We start from the raw sequence: 17,343 nt of genomic DNA, 5'->3' as shown, positions 1-17,343 counted from the left end.
CAGCAAAAGCAGGGAAAGAAGATAATGAGACATTGCCTCCAAATGCTGAAGGAAGATTAGTTTCAATTTAGGATTCTGTGCCCAGATAAACCAAATTATATGTGTATAAAGAAGACATGGTCAGAAATTTCATTCTCAAAAATAAATATACATATATGTGTGCACATATATAATGTGTATATTTAGTGTATACCACATACATATATATGTGCATATATATATATACACACACAGCTCAAACTACTGCACAATTGTACTCATCTCACATGCTAGTAAAGTAATGCTTAAAATTCTCCAAGCCAGACTTCAACAATATGTAAACCATGAACTTCTAGATGTTCAAGCTGGTTTTAGAAAAAGGAACCAGAGATCAAATTACCAACATCCGCTGGATCATTGAAAAAGCAAGAGAGTTCCAGAAAAACATCTACTTCTGCTTTATTGACTACACCAAAGCTTTTGACTGTGTGAATCACAACAAACTGTGGAAAATTCTCAAAGAGATGGGAATACCAGACCACCTGACCTGCCTCTTGAGAAATCTGTATGCAGGTCAGGAAGCAACAGTTAGAACTGGATATGGAACAACAGACTGGTTCCAAATCGGGAAAGGAGTACGTCAAGGCTGTGTATTGTCACCCTACTTATTTAACCTCTATGCAGAGTACATCATGAGAAATGCTGGGCTGGATGAAGCACAAGCTGGAATCAAGATTGCTGGGAGAAATATCAATAACCTCAGATACACAGATGATACCACCTTTATGGCAGAAAGCAAAGAAAAACTAAAGTACCTCTTGATGAAAGTGAAAGAGGAGAGTGAAAAAATTGGCTTAAAGCTCAACACTCAGAAAACTAAGATGATGGCATCTGGTCCCATCACTTCATGGCAAATAGATGAGGAAACAGTGAGAGACTTTACTTTTTTGAGCTCCAAAATCACTGCAGAATGGTGACTGCAGCCATGAAATTAAAAGACGCTTACTCCTTGGAAGGAAAGTTATGACCAACCTAGACAGCATATTAAAAAGTAGAGACATTACTTTGTCAACAAAGGTCCATCTAGTCAAGGCTATGGTTTTTCTAGTAGTCATGTATGGGTGTGAGAGTTGGACTATAAAGAAAGCTGAGCACTGAAGAATTGATGCTTTTGAACTGTGGTGTTGGAAAAGATTCTTGAGAGTCCCTTGGACTGCAAGGAGATCCAGCCAGTCCATCCTAAAGGAGATCAGTCCTGGGTATTCATTGGAAGGACTGAAGCTGAAGCTGAAACTCCAGTACTTTGGCTACCTGATGCGAAGAGCTGACTCACTGGAAAAGACCCTGATGCTGGGAAAGATTGAAGGTGGGAGGAGAAGGGGATGACAGAGGATGAGATGGTTGGATGGCATCACTGACCCAATGGAAATGAGTTTGAGTAAACTCTGTGAGTTGGGGATGGACCGGGAGGCCTGATGTGCTGCAGTTCATGTGGTTGCAAAGAGTTGGACAGGACTGAGCGACTGAACTGAACTGAGATACATATATAGTGTGTATGGGCTTCCCAGGTGGCGCTAGTGGTAAAGAACTCACCTGCCAGCGCAGGAGATGTAAGAGACACGGGTTCAGTGCCTAGGTCAGGAAGGTCCCCTGGAGGAGGGCGTGGTGACCCACTTTGGTATTCTTGCCTAGACAATCCCATGGACAGAGGAGCCTGGCAGGCTACAGTACAGAGTGTTGCAAAGAGTCAGACATGACTGAAGGGCCTTAAATATGAGTCTGTATATATGTGTGTGTGTGTGTGAATATATAGCTGCCGTGAGAAGAGGCCATGAGACCTAAGACGATGGGATTCATCAGAGGTGCAAAAGAAATTCCCTGGCTCAGGGTGAAGGGACATGTATGAAGCAGTGCTAGACAGCAAACTGTCCAATGCGAGTAGGAGGGCAGAGTGCTCCTTAAGGCATTTCCATGGAACTTGCAGATTGTCTGTGTATTTGTCCATCTCAGGACGAGTTGTGCAGCTCTCTCAGAGATGGGATAAAGTATTAGTGAGAAGTACGAGGGAAACTAAGCAAGCAACTTAAGTAGAAAACTAGGCAGTTATCATCTCTAAGAACAATTTAAACCTATACAAGAAATTGTATTCCTAAAACACTGTTTAGATCAGTCATCTGTGAACAGTAGTTACGTAATTGTGTTTACAATGAGCAATTCTATCAACATTATGTTATTGATATAATTATGTTGGGAAAGTGGGAGAATTAAAGTTGTGGATGTGGCATTAAAAGAGTCACGTCTGCCCTGCCTAGATCGGAAAGGCACACGTCACAAAGGATAAGGACATGGAGCCCCAAAGCAAGAACGAGGCCTCGCTCAAGAAGTGTGGCTTTGCAGGAGAGGAGAGAGATTGGGCAGAGAGTTGTGGGGGATGTGGAGTCAAAGTAGGTGTGTGTATGCTTGAGTAGGAGAGACTCGAGAATGTGGAAGGCTGCTGAAGAGACTCAGCTCAGAGGACAAGGTGAACATGTGTGAGAGACAGGACGTGGTTAACGGCAGTCACCGAGGAGGTAAAAGGCAGTGGGAGCTGCACAGCACAGGTAAGCGGATTGACCTTAATTGTAGGGACACTTCCATAAAAGAGAGGGCGATGTGGGTGAGTTTTTATTTTGGCTAACAGGAAAAGGAAAGAGCTCCCATCTGATGGCTGGCTCCTTTTTGCTTTGGAAGGAGAACACAAAGTCATTTGCTGCAGCAGCGGTGCAGTGAGTCAGAGCGCTGCAAGGTGAAAGGAGTGTGAAAGCACTTTGAAGAAACTGAGAGTTCTTAGATCAGAGAAAGGTGGTAGGATTGCTGGGCCATGTTGTAGATCTGAGATTACGCACATGGATTTGTAGTGTAGTTAACATGCCCTTTTACGTAACCTCATCTAACACTGCTTGCCAGCTTTTGAGGGCTGGCCCAAAGAACCTGGAGAGTTGGATTCACCCACCTTTGGAGTTTTGTCATAAAGACTGAACAAAAAACACAATCAGAGGAAGTTTCAAGTCTTGGCATACATCTTATTGTGATGATGAAAATCCAAACTGAGTCAGGGAGGAAATAAAAGTTAGCTGACAGAAAGTTGCAAGATTGATAGACAGTACTACTGAGGTCAAAGAAAGGTAGAATGGAAGTCACTGAAGAAGCAACAATGGTAATAGCCGACGTTTATTGAGTGCTTAGAGTGGGCCAGGTCCTACTGTGTGCATTTTAAATATATTGATTCATTTTATCCTCATAACAACCCTGTGTGAATTGAAGTGAAGTGAAGTGAAGTCGCTCAGTCACGTCCAACTCTTTGCGACCCGGTGGACTGTAGCCCACCAGGCTCCCCTGTCCATGGGATTCTCCAGGCAAGAACACTGGAGTGGGTTGCCATCTCCTTCTCCAGGGGACCTTCCCGACCCAGGAATCGAACCCAGGTCTCCCGCACTGCAGGCAGATGCTCTAACCTCTGCACCACCAGGGAAGCCCTGACAACCCTGTGTGGGAAGTACTATTCAAACTGAGGCTCAGGAGAGAAGCCTTGTGTTTAAATCACACTACTTATCATCAGATGGGACGGGATTCACATTCAGGACTACAGAACTCACACATTTAACAGGGTGCCCCACTGAAGCTGTTTGAAGGTAAATAGGAAGTGGTATTCAGGAAGGAGAGGAGATTGAGGTTAGAGAACAAGGTTTTTGCAGGTGGTTACAGATAATAAAGTCCAAAGTATGACCCCGATGGGGTTGCTGAGTTGCAGTAAAGAGGTCCTTAGGGAAGATGACAAGGGACATGGAGGCTGGGATGTTGGAAAGGGCATTCAGGTGAGAGCTGACATCAGATTATGGCAGAACTTGGCTTGGTGGATTGTGTTACAGAATTGGGATTGTTTGCCTAACTTGCAGCAAGCCAGACATTGAAATGCCAAGGTTTGCAGCAGAGTAATCATTTATTCACAAGATAACCAAGCAAATTGATGGGAGAACAAATCTAAAACTTGTCTCCCTGAAGATCAGACTTAGGGACATTTATAGGATAAAGAGGCAGGGTGTATGAGGTGTGGGGAGAGGTGATTGGGGTAAGAAGAGGGAGGTAATCGGTGGTTTCTGCAAGAGTGGTCGAGCTTCATGGTGCTTCATGGCAACTGTTCAGAAAATGGTAAGAGTTAGTATATTCTGAGGGTAGAGGTTTTGGCCCTCTAACATCAAAAGATCACCCGTCTGATACTCACGCAGGGCTGGTTGAATGGTCAGTGGTTTCAACCAGTTTGAACTAGGCAAGAACTAACTCCACATTCCTGAAAAACAATTTAAGCAACCATTACTATAGTGACCCATACATTGGAGGTGTTATCCATAAGGAAGCTAGGGAGTGGTTAGTTTTAAAATCAACTAAAAGCAAGTGAGGCAGGTTAGATTTGGTGGGCCTTATTAGGTTAGTGCTCTGTTTCAATTGCAGATCTGGGCACTACAGTTGAACTCTGTTCCTGGATGAGTGGAACTTAACAGATAATTACTGTTATATCATTAATTACTCAATAGATAATTACAGACACAGGTAACTGTGCATAATTACTTATGGACTGTTTGTAGCCCCTGCTAGCCTGTTGGCTTCTTGAGGCCAGTTGATATCATTTCTGGGATCTGTTGTAGAGCTGGGCCTGGATGTGTGGCTCATGTGTTTGGTGACTGCCGTGAATGGTGACTGTGTAATGTGCATTAACTGAAGTAAAACTCATTCTGGTATGCTTTCCTTAGCCAGCTGATAATCGTCTGTTCTCCTGAATGAATTCTTTTTTCTTACCCCCCATAGGAAAGCCCATAACAGTGGTGAAGATTCAGATCTAAAGCAAAGGAGGAGGTAAAAAAGACAAAATGGAAGGAGGGTCAAGGGAGAGGGAAAGGGCTTAGCAGATCAGCACAGCTCAGACCTGAGGCAAGAGTATGGGAGATGTTTGGTTTTATTAGTGACTGACTGCTTTAAGGATATTGTAATTTTTTAAACTTTGAAATAACAATTTTGGCTACAACTGGTTCTCAGTCTTTCATTCCTTAACATCTTTAGGAGTTTCTTTCTCTCTCTCTCTCTCTTTCCTGCTCCTTTTTTGTCTTAGAGGAGCTAGCTCCATTATCTCTCTCTTTCTTTTTTTCTTTTTTATTCTCTTTCTTTCAGTTTTTCTTTTTGGCCACACCACACAGTGGCATTTGGGATCTTAGTTACCTGACCAGGGATTGAACCCATTCCCCCTGCATTGGAAGCATGGAATCTTAACCACTGGGCTGTCAGGGAAGTCCCTCGCTTATCTCTTGCTACAGTATAACCATCCAGACCTGGGTGGTTGAATATAACAACAACCATATATATCTTATATGATTCTATTGATTGATCAGCAGTTTGTTAGCTAATTTAACTGGTCCCTGGCAGAATGGCTGTCTGCCTGGGAACTCTTTCTCTCCATGATCTCTGCACCTGGTTAACCTAGGTGGCTGGGAAGAAGCAGAAGCTACCAGCTCTGTTAAGAAATAGTCCTAGAACTGACAGAGTATCCCTTCCACCTCCTTCTGTTGGAAAAATCAGTCGTAGGACCAGCACAAATTCAAGGGGAGTAGAAATAAACTCTCCCTCTCTTCGTGGGGGTAGGGGTTTGACAGGTCTTTGAGTCCATATTTAGTCCACCCCAGGGACTTATAGCTTTTCTACATCAGAGTTCTGTTGAAAGCACTTGATTTTGTGGTCCTTTCTAGGAGTGTGGTGACATTTACTTTAGTCTGCTTCCACATTTCTGTAGACATTCAGATGGCTAGCTGAATTGAGAAAATGATTGGGAGAGGGCTATGACAACTACTTATGTTTGAATTGGTAATTTTATTGCAAAATTAATTCTAAAGAACCTACATGAACCTTTCTGAAATTTTTCATTTGTCATAAATGTTTTTTTTTTTTTCCTCTCATTTTCTTTTCAGGTCACGCTCACGCTGTAACACAAGCAGTGGTAGTGAATCAGAAAATTCTAACAGAGAGCACCGGAAAAAGAGAAACAGGTAATGTTGGAATATGATAGTTAGCAGGAAATCAGCCGCTGAAATCAGTGGCTGCCACTGATTGTAGAACCTGTGTGTCCTATGAATTTTTACACCTGATTTTTCTCAGCTGTATTTAAGAAGAAATCTGGAATGATTCTGAAGTACTATTTTAGGAAACCTCAGCTCTTTGAACTGAGTTTCTTATCTTTATAATAAGATGATTAAACAGTTTGACAGTGATGTTCCTTCTTGTTAATTAAAAAAAAAAGAGCAATGATCTATATTTAGGTACAACATGCAGTGAATTTGCCTAAGAGTGGTAAGAAATTTTATCATTTGTAGAGAGATTTCTCCCTGAAGTGTCTTTTAACATGACATCATTATTCTTTGCCCAACCAAAAACCAAGACACTCATAGTTGCATACTTTTAGTCTTACGTGTATGTAAATACAAATGTGTTTATACTTGTGCCAGGCACACACAATTAGATGGGTAAATGCAATTAATTCAGATTTTTAGGACTTAGTCTTAAGAGCTTGTTAGTAACATGATTTGACATGTAATCAATATTAGTGATGACAATGCATTGATTTAATCAGTTCTTCCTAATTCTGAAAGATTTATTTGAAAACAAGTAATCCATGATGAGAGAACGCCAGGCTGGGGAGCTGAGGGATCTAGTTATTGGTTATGCCAGTTTCTAATCCAGTGGTTCCCAGCTGGGGACAATTTGTTTTCCCTCTCTTCCCTGAGGACATCTGGCACTATTTTGGGAAGCTTCTGGCTGTCACGCTGGGGGATTGCTGCTGACTAGGGCTGCTGCTGAACTCCCTACAGCGCGTACGGCAGCACTCCACAGTGGGGCGCCTGGCCCCCAAACACCACAGCGCCACCATGGGGACACCCGTGCCCCTCTGACGTGGACTCTGGCGGGGCTGCTGCTTCTGGGCTTTCTCCTGCTGAGAAAGCTGCATGAGACGATCTCCAGGGTCCTTGTACCGTGCTCAGAGCCATTGTGCGTGGCATGCACTGAATCGGCCTCCATAACTACAACACCTATGTAATAACCATCCAGACAGCACTGTGAGAGTGGACCACTTTCTTAGGAAAACTTTGTGTGTCGAGCCTTCTTGATAGAGGTGAGATCTCAATGTGTTAGGACAGTTTTCTCAAGGAAATGATCCCAATTTCTTCATCTGTAAAAACCTACGTGTGGATGGTAGCTTTCCCTCAGGTACCCTCTTCCCACTCTAAAATCCAGTATTTCTAGACAGACAACACAAATCAAACTGAAAAACGCCTCCCCCATCTCTATGGACCTACTTATCAAGCCAGTGTCTTAACAAATATATTTCTGTTTTGCTCGGTGTATTCTGAGTTCGTGCATGTGAGGTCGCTTTAGCCCCTCTCTTTGCAACCCTATGGACCAGGGTCTGGTGCGCTATTCTCAGCTTCTCAGAGCCAGCCTATTTAAGAGCAGTGTCTTTTTGAGCCAGAAGTGCTAACTTGACATTTGCTGTTAAAATGAAACACTATTTAAAGGTTGCCAGCAAATTCCTAAATAGCTCATTACTGATCTAGAAGCACTGGCTTTAATATTCCTAATAGGTGTTTTCTGCCTCTACCTCAGTTTCATCAACAATTTTTCAGATTGGCTTTTTTGTACTGTATAAATAGTATATTTTAGAATGATGGTGGTTCTGAATGTTTAAATGCTAAAGTACTTTATAAGGCTATTAATGAGAAATTGCTTTCAAAGCACACTGACACAAAGACTTGCAAAAATAATTTCTTTTACCTGTAGAGATAATGCCCTGGGCTTACACAGGGTGGCTGTGTCTGTAGAAGATAAGGTCTGGAGTCTGGCTCTCAGAGGCATAGCGGAAAGTGGGTGAAGGAAGCAGCAGGTCTTGCAGGGCTAATTCCAGGCCTGAGAATCCTGCGGGAGGCACAGCGTGCAGGGTGGTGCTACACAGGACTCTGCCCTAGGGGCCACATACCCATGACGCAGTGCTGCCACTACCCACTCCATCCCATTATCAGCCTTTAAAATCTTGCCAGAACCCACTCACTCTACCTTGGGATGCGTGGGTCTGAATATTTATACTGTGGCCCTGCTAATAATCCCAATATGTCTTGTGTCTGTAATGATGGGTTATCTAACAATGTCTGACTTTCAACTTTGGGGGAGAGAATGAATCTCTTCAACCTCAGTTGCCTTTCCTTATTTCCATCAGCAGAGTAACCCAGCCAAGCTCTCACCAGCATCCTTTGTGCTTTTATTAAAGGACTCTGGTAACCCTGTTCCTGCTGCTAAGTCGCTTCAGTCGTGTCCGACTCTGTGGGGGCAAAGTGAGTCTTGAACATGCTGATTTTCTCCTTCCTGCCAGCAAGGTCTCTAAATTCATCTCCGATGCTTTCTCACTTTGGAAGTCAGAGCCTGCACCCGAGACACCCCATTTTCCTCTCTCCCCATGGGAACTGTAGCCTGTGGCAGAAGGACAGAGCCTGTGCACATTAGCTTTTCAAGCACTGTTTTGAAGCCTATGATGTGTCCAGTGGAGCTCTGGAGAGACTCTCCCTGGAGAGACGTTCTGGAGACTGCGTGTGGTCTTCGGGATGTTATTTCCTCTGCCACTGCTTCTTGCTGTTGTTGCAGTTTTTTTTTGTTGTTGTTGTTGTTTGTTTCTTTGTTTGCTTTTTTACCATAAGGAGAGTCTCTCACATTAGGTTCAAGACAATGCTGTGTCAATACTGTTTTTTCAGTGTCTGCCTGTTGGGAGCTCAAGCTGCTTTGCTGCTCCCATAGATAACAGTTTCAGTATCTCTCATTTTGTGTGAAGAGTCGCACCGTTAACAAGACAGTGTTACAAATCAGCTTTATTCAAAGCAGTGGTTGTGGCTTTGAGCAAACATGGAAAAAATCATAATCCACACTGACTCTGGAAGGCTAGTATTAGAAACAAGGATGTTGTTTAGATTCAATTTTAGAAAAACATGACTGTAGATAAGCAACTTCCTCTGTTAGCTTTGGGTCGAGAGCTAGTGAGGCCAGATGGGTGAGGACTGTGCAATCGCTTCAGGGTATCATTCCACAGAATTTTCAACAGCAGAGACTTAAGCCTCCTTTGTTTGGGAAATTGTGTATGTATTTTTTAATCCTCTTTTACTTTAGTTGTCTCTTTACTGTTTCCATAATCTGCATGGGTACCTACAGTTTTCCAGATTTTGAGGTTTGAGAAAGCAGTTTTTTTTTTCTCTGTATAAGTAGCTGGAAGTTGGAACAGTTTCTTGTTATAACATCTAAGATGATAGAGTCCTTATTTTCCCCTCAGTGTCCCTAGTGAGTGAAGTCGCTCAGTCATGTCTGACTCTTTGTGACCCCGTGGACTGTAGCCTGCCAGGCTCCTCCATCCATGGGATTTTCCAGGCAAGAGTACTGGAGTGGGTCGCCATTTCCTTCTCCAGGTAATCTTCCCGACCCAGAGGTCGAACCTGGGTCTCCTGCATTGTAGGCAGATGCTTTACCGTCTGAGCCACCACAGAAGCCTGGTGGCGTCTCTACGTACACCTCTGTCTTCATCTCTCTTCTCTTCTCTGCCTTTTTTACTCTTTCACATTTTCCCTCACCCAAGTCCCCCCTATTCTTTTCTTTTCTTAGCTTCTTTCTCACTCTTTCTTTCTTGTCCTCTCTGACATTTGTCTCTGTTTAGGAACCAGTGATAAAATGTCAAAAAAAGAAAGAAAAGCAAAAATAAAACCCTAAGGGAGTGGGTCAGGGTTTTGGTTCTGCCATGTCCTGCTGTTTGACCTTGGGCAACTCATTTAATCAATTTAAACTTAGCTTTCTCATCCTTAAAACGGTGTTTGTACTACCTGATCTGTTTTCTTGACTTACTGCAAAGACTAACTGAGCTGTAAGAGGTGATAGCACTGTGGCAGACAAAGCTGGATATCTAATTTTGGTGTCACTGCCTCTTCTTTGGCTGTCCCGACCTCTCCTATACCCTCTTTCTAGCCTTTTCCACTTTTCTTTTAATTTTGTCCTCCATTTCCCCATCTTCCCTATCTACACATTTGTATTTTCAGACCAGGCTTTTTTATCCTTTAATTGATGGGTAGGTTTTAGGGGTATCATAATCTCAAGCAATTTAATGTAAAATTCTCTGCAAGCATACAATTTTCTGGTGATAAGAGTCTGTTGATTTAATCAGATTCTTAAGAGGGTATCTGATCTCCAAAAAGTTAGAAAGTGGTCATTACGATCTAAATAGTGAAAGATAGGTTGATATTGCAAAATGGAGTTGATATTTTAGTTCACTGGTAAGGTTGAAATCTAAAAGGCTGCAAATTTCTTTTGAGATTACTAACTTTTCTATACCGATTTGTGAAAAAATTGGTTCAATTAAATTAATCAAATTAGAAACCTACCAAGTACAGAGAAGCATTAAATTAATGATCTTTGTGAGTATTAGATTGCATTAGTTTTCACTAGTAGGAATTGTGAATCTTGCATGTAAAATCAGAAGGGTCAGTTGGCTCCTCCTTTGTGGATTTGAACCCGTGGGCCGTGCTTGGGACTTGCCCACAGAGTATGTTGAAGGAGGACCTAAGAAGTAGATCTATCACAGTGAAGCTTTTCATAAGCCAGCTTTCCCTGAAAATACCTTGAGCTTAATAAAATATCCTTCACATTCAAAGGAACTGGTCTGCAAAATATCCTTTGTGCTGTTGATGAAAATCAGCTCTCCTTTAGGCATTCACTGGGATCTGTGGATTACTCAGTCATTAGCTTTGATGTGTTGCTAGGCTTTTAGGATTTGAAGTGGGAGATTTGGAGGAGGTAGGGGGCAGTGAGGCAGAGAACCAGTCTGGTGTTTTTTGCATAAGCATAAAAGTGGAAGTAACTCTGGAGCCTGGTGAAAATTAAAAGAGTAAGAAAAATGAGAGAAGCTGGGGGTAAGAGCAGGACTGGTATAAATTGGCAACAGGGGACCATTTGGAGCTTTCCCAAATTTCATTCTGAGCCGTTTGCATCATAATCACTTGAATTATGTACATGGGGCGATATGTATGCACATGTGTGCACACGTGTGGGTGAAATAGAGCACAGAACAAAGAATGAGGGACCGTGCATTATGAATCTGTCCCTGCTTTGAAGAGCTCCGTGCCTAAAAGCTGGTTCCTTTACCCTCTTGAGTTTTAATTTCCTTACATGCTAAATGGGATCATCCCGGCCTTTCCTACCTCATGAGGTTTGTGAAGATCTGAGATAATGGATGTGCTTTGAAAGCAGAAAGAGCCCTGCATTCGACTGATGAGAATGCTCAGTGCTGCTCAGTGTTACCTGAAGTCCCCATTGTATCTGCAGAGTGGGGGCTGCTCCCTTTAACAACAAAGAGGCCAGTGTTTCTAACATGTGAGTTTATCCTGCCACAAATGTTAGAGTTTCCTCCTGCTTTTTAGGTGTCTCTTAGAATCTGTATCTGAATAATGGATTAAGATGGTTTGAAGTATTTTAAATGGGTTCCACAAAGTCTTTTATATTATTTTTCTGAGAAAAGTAAGAAACCATCCTCTGTGGCACTGCAACTAACAGGGATGATATGGCTGAGGCAGGCAGATCTAGATCAAGGCCTTGGTAGGGTTTTGTTGTTGTCAGAATCATAAAACAAAACAAAACATTACTGTCCCTGTGCCTTAAGGGGAGAATGTGTTTTGGATGATGGCAAACTTAAACCCAAGCGTGTTTATTCCACATGGCCTGAAGATAGATAACTGTTTCCTCGCAAGCATGCCTTCCTGCCTGGTTCCTGTCCCTGACAGAAGTGTCTGGGCTGCAAACCAGGTACAAATTGCGGGTCTGGAGTGGGTAGTCTGTACAGAGCCACTGGAAGTGATGTTCACTGTGCTACACCCATGGCCCAGGGTTCTGATTTCTACTTTATTAAGTTGTATTAAGATTTAAACATTTGATATGGATAATTTAGGAATTCCAGAGCATAATCCAAATTGATAGAGACGACTATGGGAGCACAAAGCTACAGCAACAGAGAAATGTTCTCAGAGGACTAAACTCGAGGCAGGTTGAACGATTACAAAAACAGAAGCAGAGTTGGGGAGAGGAAATTGTGCCAAGGGTAGCCCATTTTAGGAGGGAGAGCATAAGGTGTAAGTGCAAGAGATTGAAGTACCTTTAAGAGCAAATAAGATTAATTTATTGATGGTGGGGGAAGATGGGAAAAGCAAATGAATTTTTTGCTTTCTGGTCTTCAGGGAGTATGTTGACAGATGCCTGGAACTGATAGAAATTTCCCTAGGGAAGAAAAACTACTGAAAAAAAAAGAAGGTTGGTTTATAGCAGGTGATCCCAGAATGAGAGCTGTTGTTGAAAAATACAAGTCCACAATCGGTTGGGAACTGCAGAGTTACTGTTAGCGATGGAGTAGCCATATGCAATTGTCTGGAGAGTCGTGCTGTGGCTGAAGAGTGGAGGTTTGTTTCAAAGAGTCTGGCTGCCTTGTAAGTGAAGCACAAAGAGAAAAACATAGAGTTTTAAATCTGGAAAGGATCTTCACAGCAATTCAGTAGATGAAGAAACAGACTTACCAAAGAAGGTTAAACGTTTTGCCCAGGGATCTCTGAGTTGGATAACCACAGAGCTGGAACTAGGCTGAACTCAGGAGCAATGGGTATTGCTCCTTATCATCCAAAGTGTCATTTTACATTTGCTCTGTAAGATTGCTCAGGTTTTGTATTAAATCTGGTCTTTTATCTCAGTGAAGGAGAAATGAATTAAGAACTGGTCTAAAGGAATGTCCTGTTAGGAATGAAACTGCCCTGGTAAAGGTAGAGGACAAAGTAAAACCCATAAAGATTTGTATAAGAATCCATTTGGCAATGTGAAGAATTTTGCAGAAGAATCAGAACTATATTGGGAAGATGGAAAGAAGAGACCAAGAATAGTCACTATCTTCATTATTGTTATCAAATGATTATATGGCATTTCATCATCACAATCTTTTACAAACTTTAATTAAGTGTCAAATGCAGTTAAAATCTAAATTGCATGGATAGCCTGGAAAAGTAGGGTATTGAAGTTTGGTGAGATATGAAGGAAGGATATCAGAACTCTCTTATTCTGAAATATTACTGGAAAATGCTCTGATCTAGAACAACTCTCTTCCTTACACATTAACCGAAACAGAGAAGCTGAGACTTCCTTGGTGGTCCAGTGGTTGAGACTCTGCACTCCCACTGCAGGAGCTGTGGGTTCCATCCCTGCTGTGGAACTAAGATCCCACATGCTATGTGGCGTAGCCAAAAAAACATAAAATACAATGACGGAGAATTAAAAAAAAAAAAAGCCTCCGTATGGTTAGGCTTCTTGGTCTAGCTGTTAAGTCTTCTTAGCTGTACTGAGGAAATAGACAAAATATGATATGTAGAGTTATTGCCTTAGTGGATACAGGACAGAAATGTTTAGCATTTTTGAGGTTCAACTTTAAATATAACATTTGAAAATGAATATATTCCCAGTAAAAAATGCAATGGACTCTTTCCCCCCTTAACACTTTAATGACTGTAAAAAGTCAAAATATAAAACATTTTGACTTTTCAAAAGGCCCTATATCAATATAATGCTTACAGTGTTTTTATTCTTCATAATTTAAAATTCCTGCATTAAAATTAAAATCTATCAGGAAAGAAGCAAAACCCAATACTTTGCGTGTCTCATGTCTCAGGAGAAATAAGACTCACAAGACAGAACCATTATAGGGTACATGTTGTACATGTAAAGATTTCTTTAGTTACTTATACATAAACAAAACAGTTAACTTCTGCCTCCTAAGGACTGAGTATTACAGTATTCTTGCCTTTAAGGGTAAGATTTTTCCTTTCCAAGTAGCATCTGTATTTTCTGGAGTAGGTCAGTGATGGAAGAAATGACACTTTCACTCTTGTAATGAGGTACCATTAACCAGAGGCCTTTTGTAAGGGTGTAATTTCAAACTTCATTACAGACTAAGGCAGCCACACCGCCCATTACTCAGGAAAATGTGCTTCTGTTGTGACTCTGCAATGAGCCTTACATTTTTAATGCACCTTGTTAGAATATTTATGAAGCTGCGTCACCGGTAGAGGGCATCTGTCTCTGGAACATGTGGGTCCCAAGGATATTAACTGACAGGGTTTCATTGCCCTCCCTTTCAACTATTTGATTAGGAAAATAGAAGTTAAATGTACAGGCCACGGTCAGAATTCTTTCTGATATAGTTCTTATTACTAGCAAGGTACTGGAGGTAGGAGTTTTCATTTCTGTTACCAGAGAAAAACCTCAGCATGAAGGCAGCTAGCTGAAGTCCACAACAGGAGAATGAGCATGTACTCCTGGTGCTTCCTGTGAATTGTCTAGGGAATGTTCTTCTAGCAAAAGTATGTTTGCCTCAGTCAGGTTTCACCCTTGCTGGTACACCTGACCCCTCAAAAATAGTTAAAGGTTCTGACTTAACTGATTAAAAATAAAATTAGTGAAATTTAGTCCTGTCCATGAACTATGCAGTGATTTAGTTCAGACTGGAAGCTGCATGTAAAAGACTCCAGGCTTGAGAGTTGCACGGACTTGGTTTTATGTCTATCCCCGGTCTTTGCAAGGTGTGGGTTCCTGTGAGAGGGGAGCTATCTCCTTGCCAGCCTGGCACCTTCCCACTGACCATCTCTTCCTAACTTTGGGCTCCTCAGCCCTGGGAGTGTACAGGACAGTTCTCCCCAGCAGGTCTGGTTGGTCACTGGCTGTCACATAATACAGTGAATGGCTCGGAGGTGTAGGTTTTGGCTATCAAAATCCATATACATATGTGTTTGTATATGTAGTCAAAATATAAAAAATAACTTTGTTTCAAAGAATTATTAATAATCATATGACTGAATCGTTTATCTTCTTATTTTTTCTTTAGCTATTTCTAATATTCATGTATCTTCTCATATTTTTCTTTAGCTATTTCTAATGTTCAAATTCATAACCACATATGTTCAATTTTAATTTCTTTGCATGTATCATGAGAGAGGGAACTGTGTTCTTGAATTTGTGAAAAATACCTTGACTGTATCCTGTTAATATTCAAATAATAGAAATGAAAGCTTTAGTGAGGAAATATATACAGTTCAAAGACTTGAAGTGTGTTACAGATAATTTTTTACTTAACACAATTCCTCTTTAATATAGAGAGGTTTAAATAGCTTTTTCCTTTTAAGCTACTTTTTTTTTAGTTTTTAAAAAACTTGAATTAGCTTTCCTTTGTCTCTGTTTAGGTGAGATGAATGTTTGTCACTGTCCACTGATCTGCATTATAAGCAAATCCAGATATCCATGCCCCAGTGCTGTAACAGGGCAACCAGAAGACATCTGTTCAGTGAAAGAAAGGACTCCAGACTTGTCTATTCTTTTCGTTTGTTTTGAAACAGTTATGCTCATGCAGTCCCAGTACTGGGATGATTACTGTATGATGCCGCGCTGCTCTCCCACGTCCTGGGAGCAGCAGTGTGAAAGAAACACCCTGGAGTGGCTTCCTCAAGAACTTACATAGATTCAAAGTTAAAGATTCAGATAACAGTTGTTTGATTTTTGCAAAACATACTCATGGCTTTACAGCATCAGTGCATTCTAGACATTATTTACACATTAAGTATGCACTTGCTTTAATTTAATACTTGTTTCCTTCTCTCCCCTATAACTCCTCACCCTTGTTTTTAGAAAGACTTGATGTATCTGCAGACTGAGTGTGGTCCATGATGGTTTTTGCTAGGTCCATTTAGTATCTTCACACTCATAATTGATTGCTATTACTTAAAAAATAAAAGAGTTCATTTTAAAAAAAGATCCAGCTTTGTAGATTATCTTTTGAAAACTGACAGGATTGATAAAATTGTCCCCTGACCTCACATGTCAAGGGCCTGTTCCCTCAGCCCCCTTTCCCCCCAGCTTCGCTTTCCCTCATTTTGTTCTCCCTGCCAGGACCCTGGCCACACTGAGTGCTCAGCCCTCATTCTCTCTTAAACACACTAGCAGCGTAACCAGAATGTTCTGTGCCTACCCTGCTGCTGAGGCATTATGCCACCATATTTAAGTGTTTGAATTTCTAGCTTTCATACATGAACACTGGAAGAACCATAGCCTTGATTAGATGGACCTTTGTTGACAAAGTAATGTCTCTGCTTTTTAATATGCTGTCTAGGTTGGTCATAACTTTCCTTCCAAGTAAGCGTCTTTTAATTTCATGGCTGCAGTCACCATCTGCAGTGATTTTGGAGCCCCTCAAAATAAAGTCAGCCACTGTTTCCACTGTTTCCCCATCTATTTCCCATGAAGTGATGGGACCAGATGCCATGATCTTAGTTTTCTGAATGTTGAGCTTTAAGCCACTTTTTCACTGTCCTCTCTCACTTTCATCAAGAGGCTCTTTAGTTCTTCACTTTCTGCCATAAGGGTGGTGTCATCTGCATTTCATTTCTTAATAACTTCTAAATAGCTTATTTAATAACTTTTTGATACCTTTGACACCTTTGACCTTTTTGATAACTTTGATACTTTTGACAGCACATTTAGGATGAACTGATAAAGGTAACACATGTGTGGGTGTTAACTTTAGGTGAACCTTGTTTTTTTCAGAATACGGCAGGAGAATGATATGGTTGATTCGGCGCCACAGTGGGAAGCTGTATTAAGGAGACAAAAGGAGAAAAACCAGGCAGACCCGAACAATAGACGATCCAGACACAGATCTCGCTCGTATGTGCTCCCTCTTTATGCCTGAATTAAAAAACTCAGAACTTTTGGTAGCATGTGGATTCTAGGGCACACTGGGCTGTCTCTTTTGAGGTCTTCTAAAGTGGTTCAGGTTTATCATGATTATACTAGTATTTGTCATATTTATTTTGTTTTATTGTGACACTCATCAACTATATCTGAAGGGGTAGAAGTTGGAGCACAGCCAAAGCAAAATGTCATAAACACAAGGCTATCAAAATCATGTTTTATTTTGTTTTTAAACAAAAGTGTATATTCAGTGGAGTAAGTAGGAAGTCTCCTTTGTTCTGGAGCCAGACTGTTGAAATACCTGCTGCTTCTGTCCTCTGAAGCCTTGGTCCGGGTTGAACTAGCTATGACTAACTTCCCATCAGATTACCATTTGTGAGCAGTTGTCAATGAGTGATTCATTACGTCCCAGTCTTGAGATCAGCCTGCTCCTTTTGTAGCTAGGCAATGCCAGGTGTGAGCACAGTTATCCTATGGTGATGAGATTGCCAGTCC

The 17,343-nt window shown here is 41.5% G+C and overlaps 1 protein-coding gene across 2 annotated transcripts in view; it reads left to right on the top strand.

The window, feature by feature from the left end:
- Positions 1-17,343, top strand: part of LOC120852622 (band 4.1-like protein 4A) — a 288,931-nt gene that overhangs the window by 252,937 nt on the left and 18,651 nt on the right. For both annotated transcript variants that reach the window (XM_040225954.1, XM_040225953.1), the window contains 3 exons: positions 4,822-4,869; positions 5,973-6,050; positions 16,702-16,821. In XM_040225954.1, the coding sequence (XP_040081888.1) occupies positions 4,822-4,869; positions 5,973-6,050; positions 16,702-16,821 (246 nt within the window). The remainder of the gene's footprint in view (positions 1-4,821; positions 4,870-5,972; positions 6,051-16,701; positions 16,822-17,343) is intronic.

The sequence above is a fragment of the Oryx dammah genome, unplaced genomic scaffold (assembly GCF_014754425.2).
Source record: "Oryx dammah isolate SB20612 unplaced genomic scaffold, SCBI_Odam_1.1 HiC_scaffold_26, whole genome shotgun sequence".
In the NCBI taxonomy this organism is placed as follows: Eukaryota; Metazoa; Chordata; class Mammalia; order Artiodactyla; family Bovidae; genus Oryx; species Oryx dammah.
The sequence above is the reverse complement of the archived record's forward strand: the minus strand, read 5'-3'. Positions and strand labels throughout refer to the sequence as shown.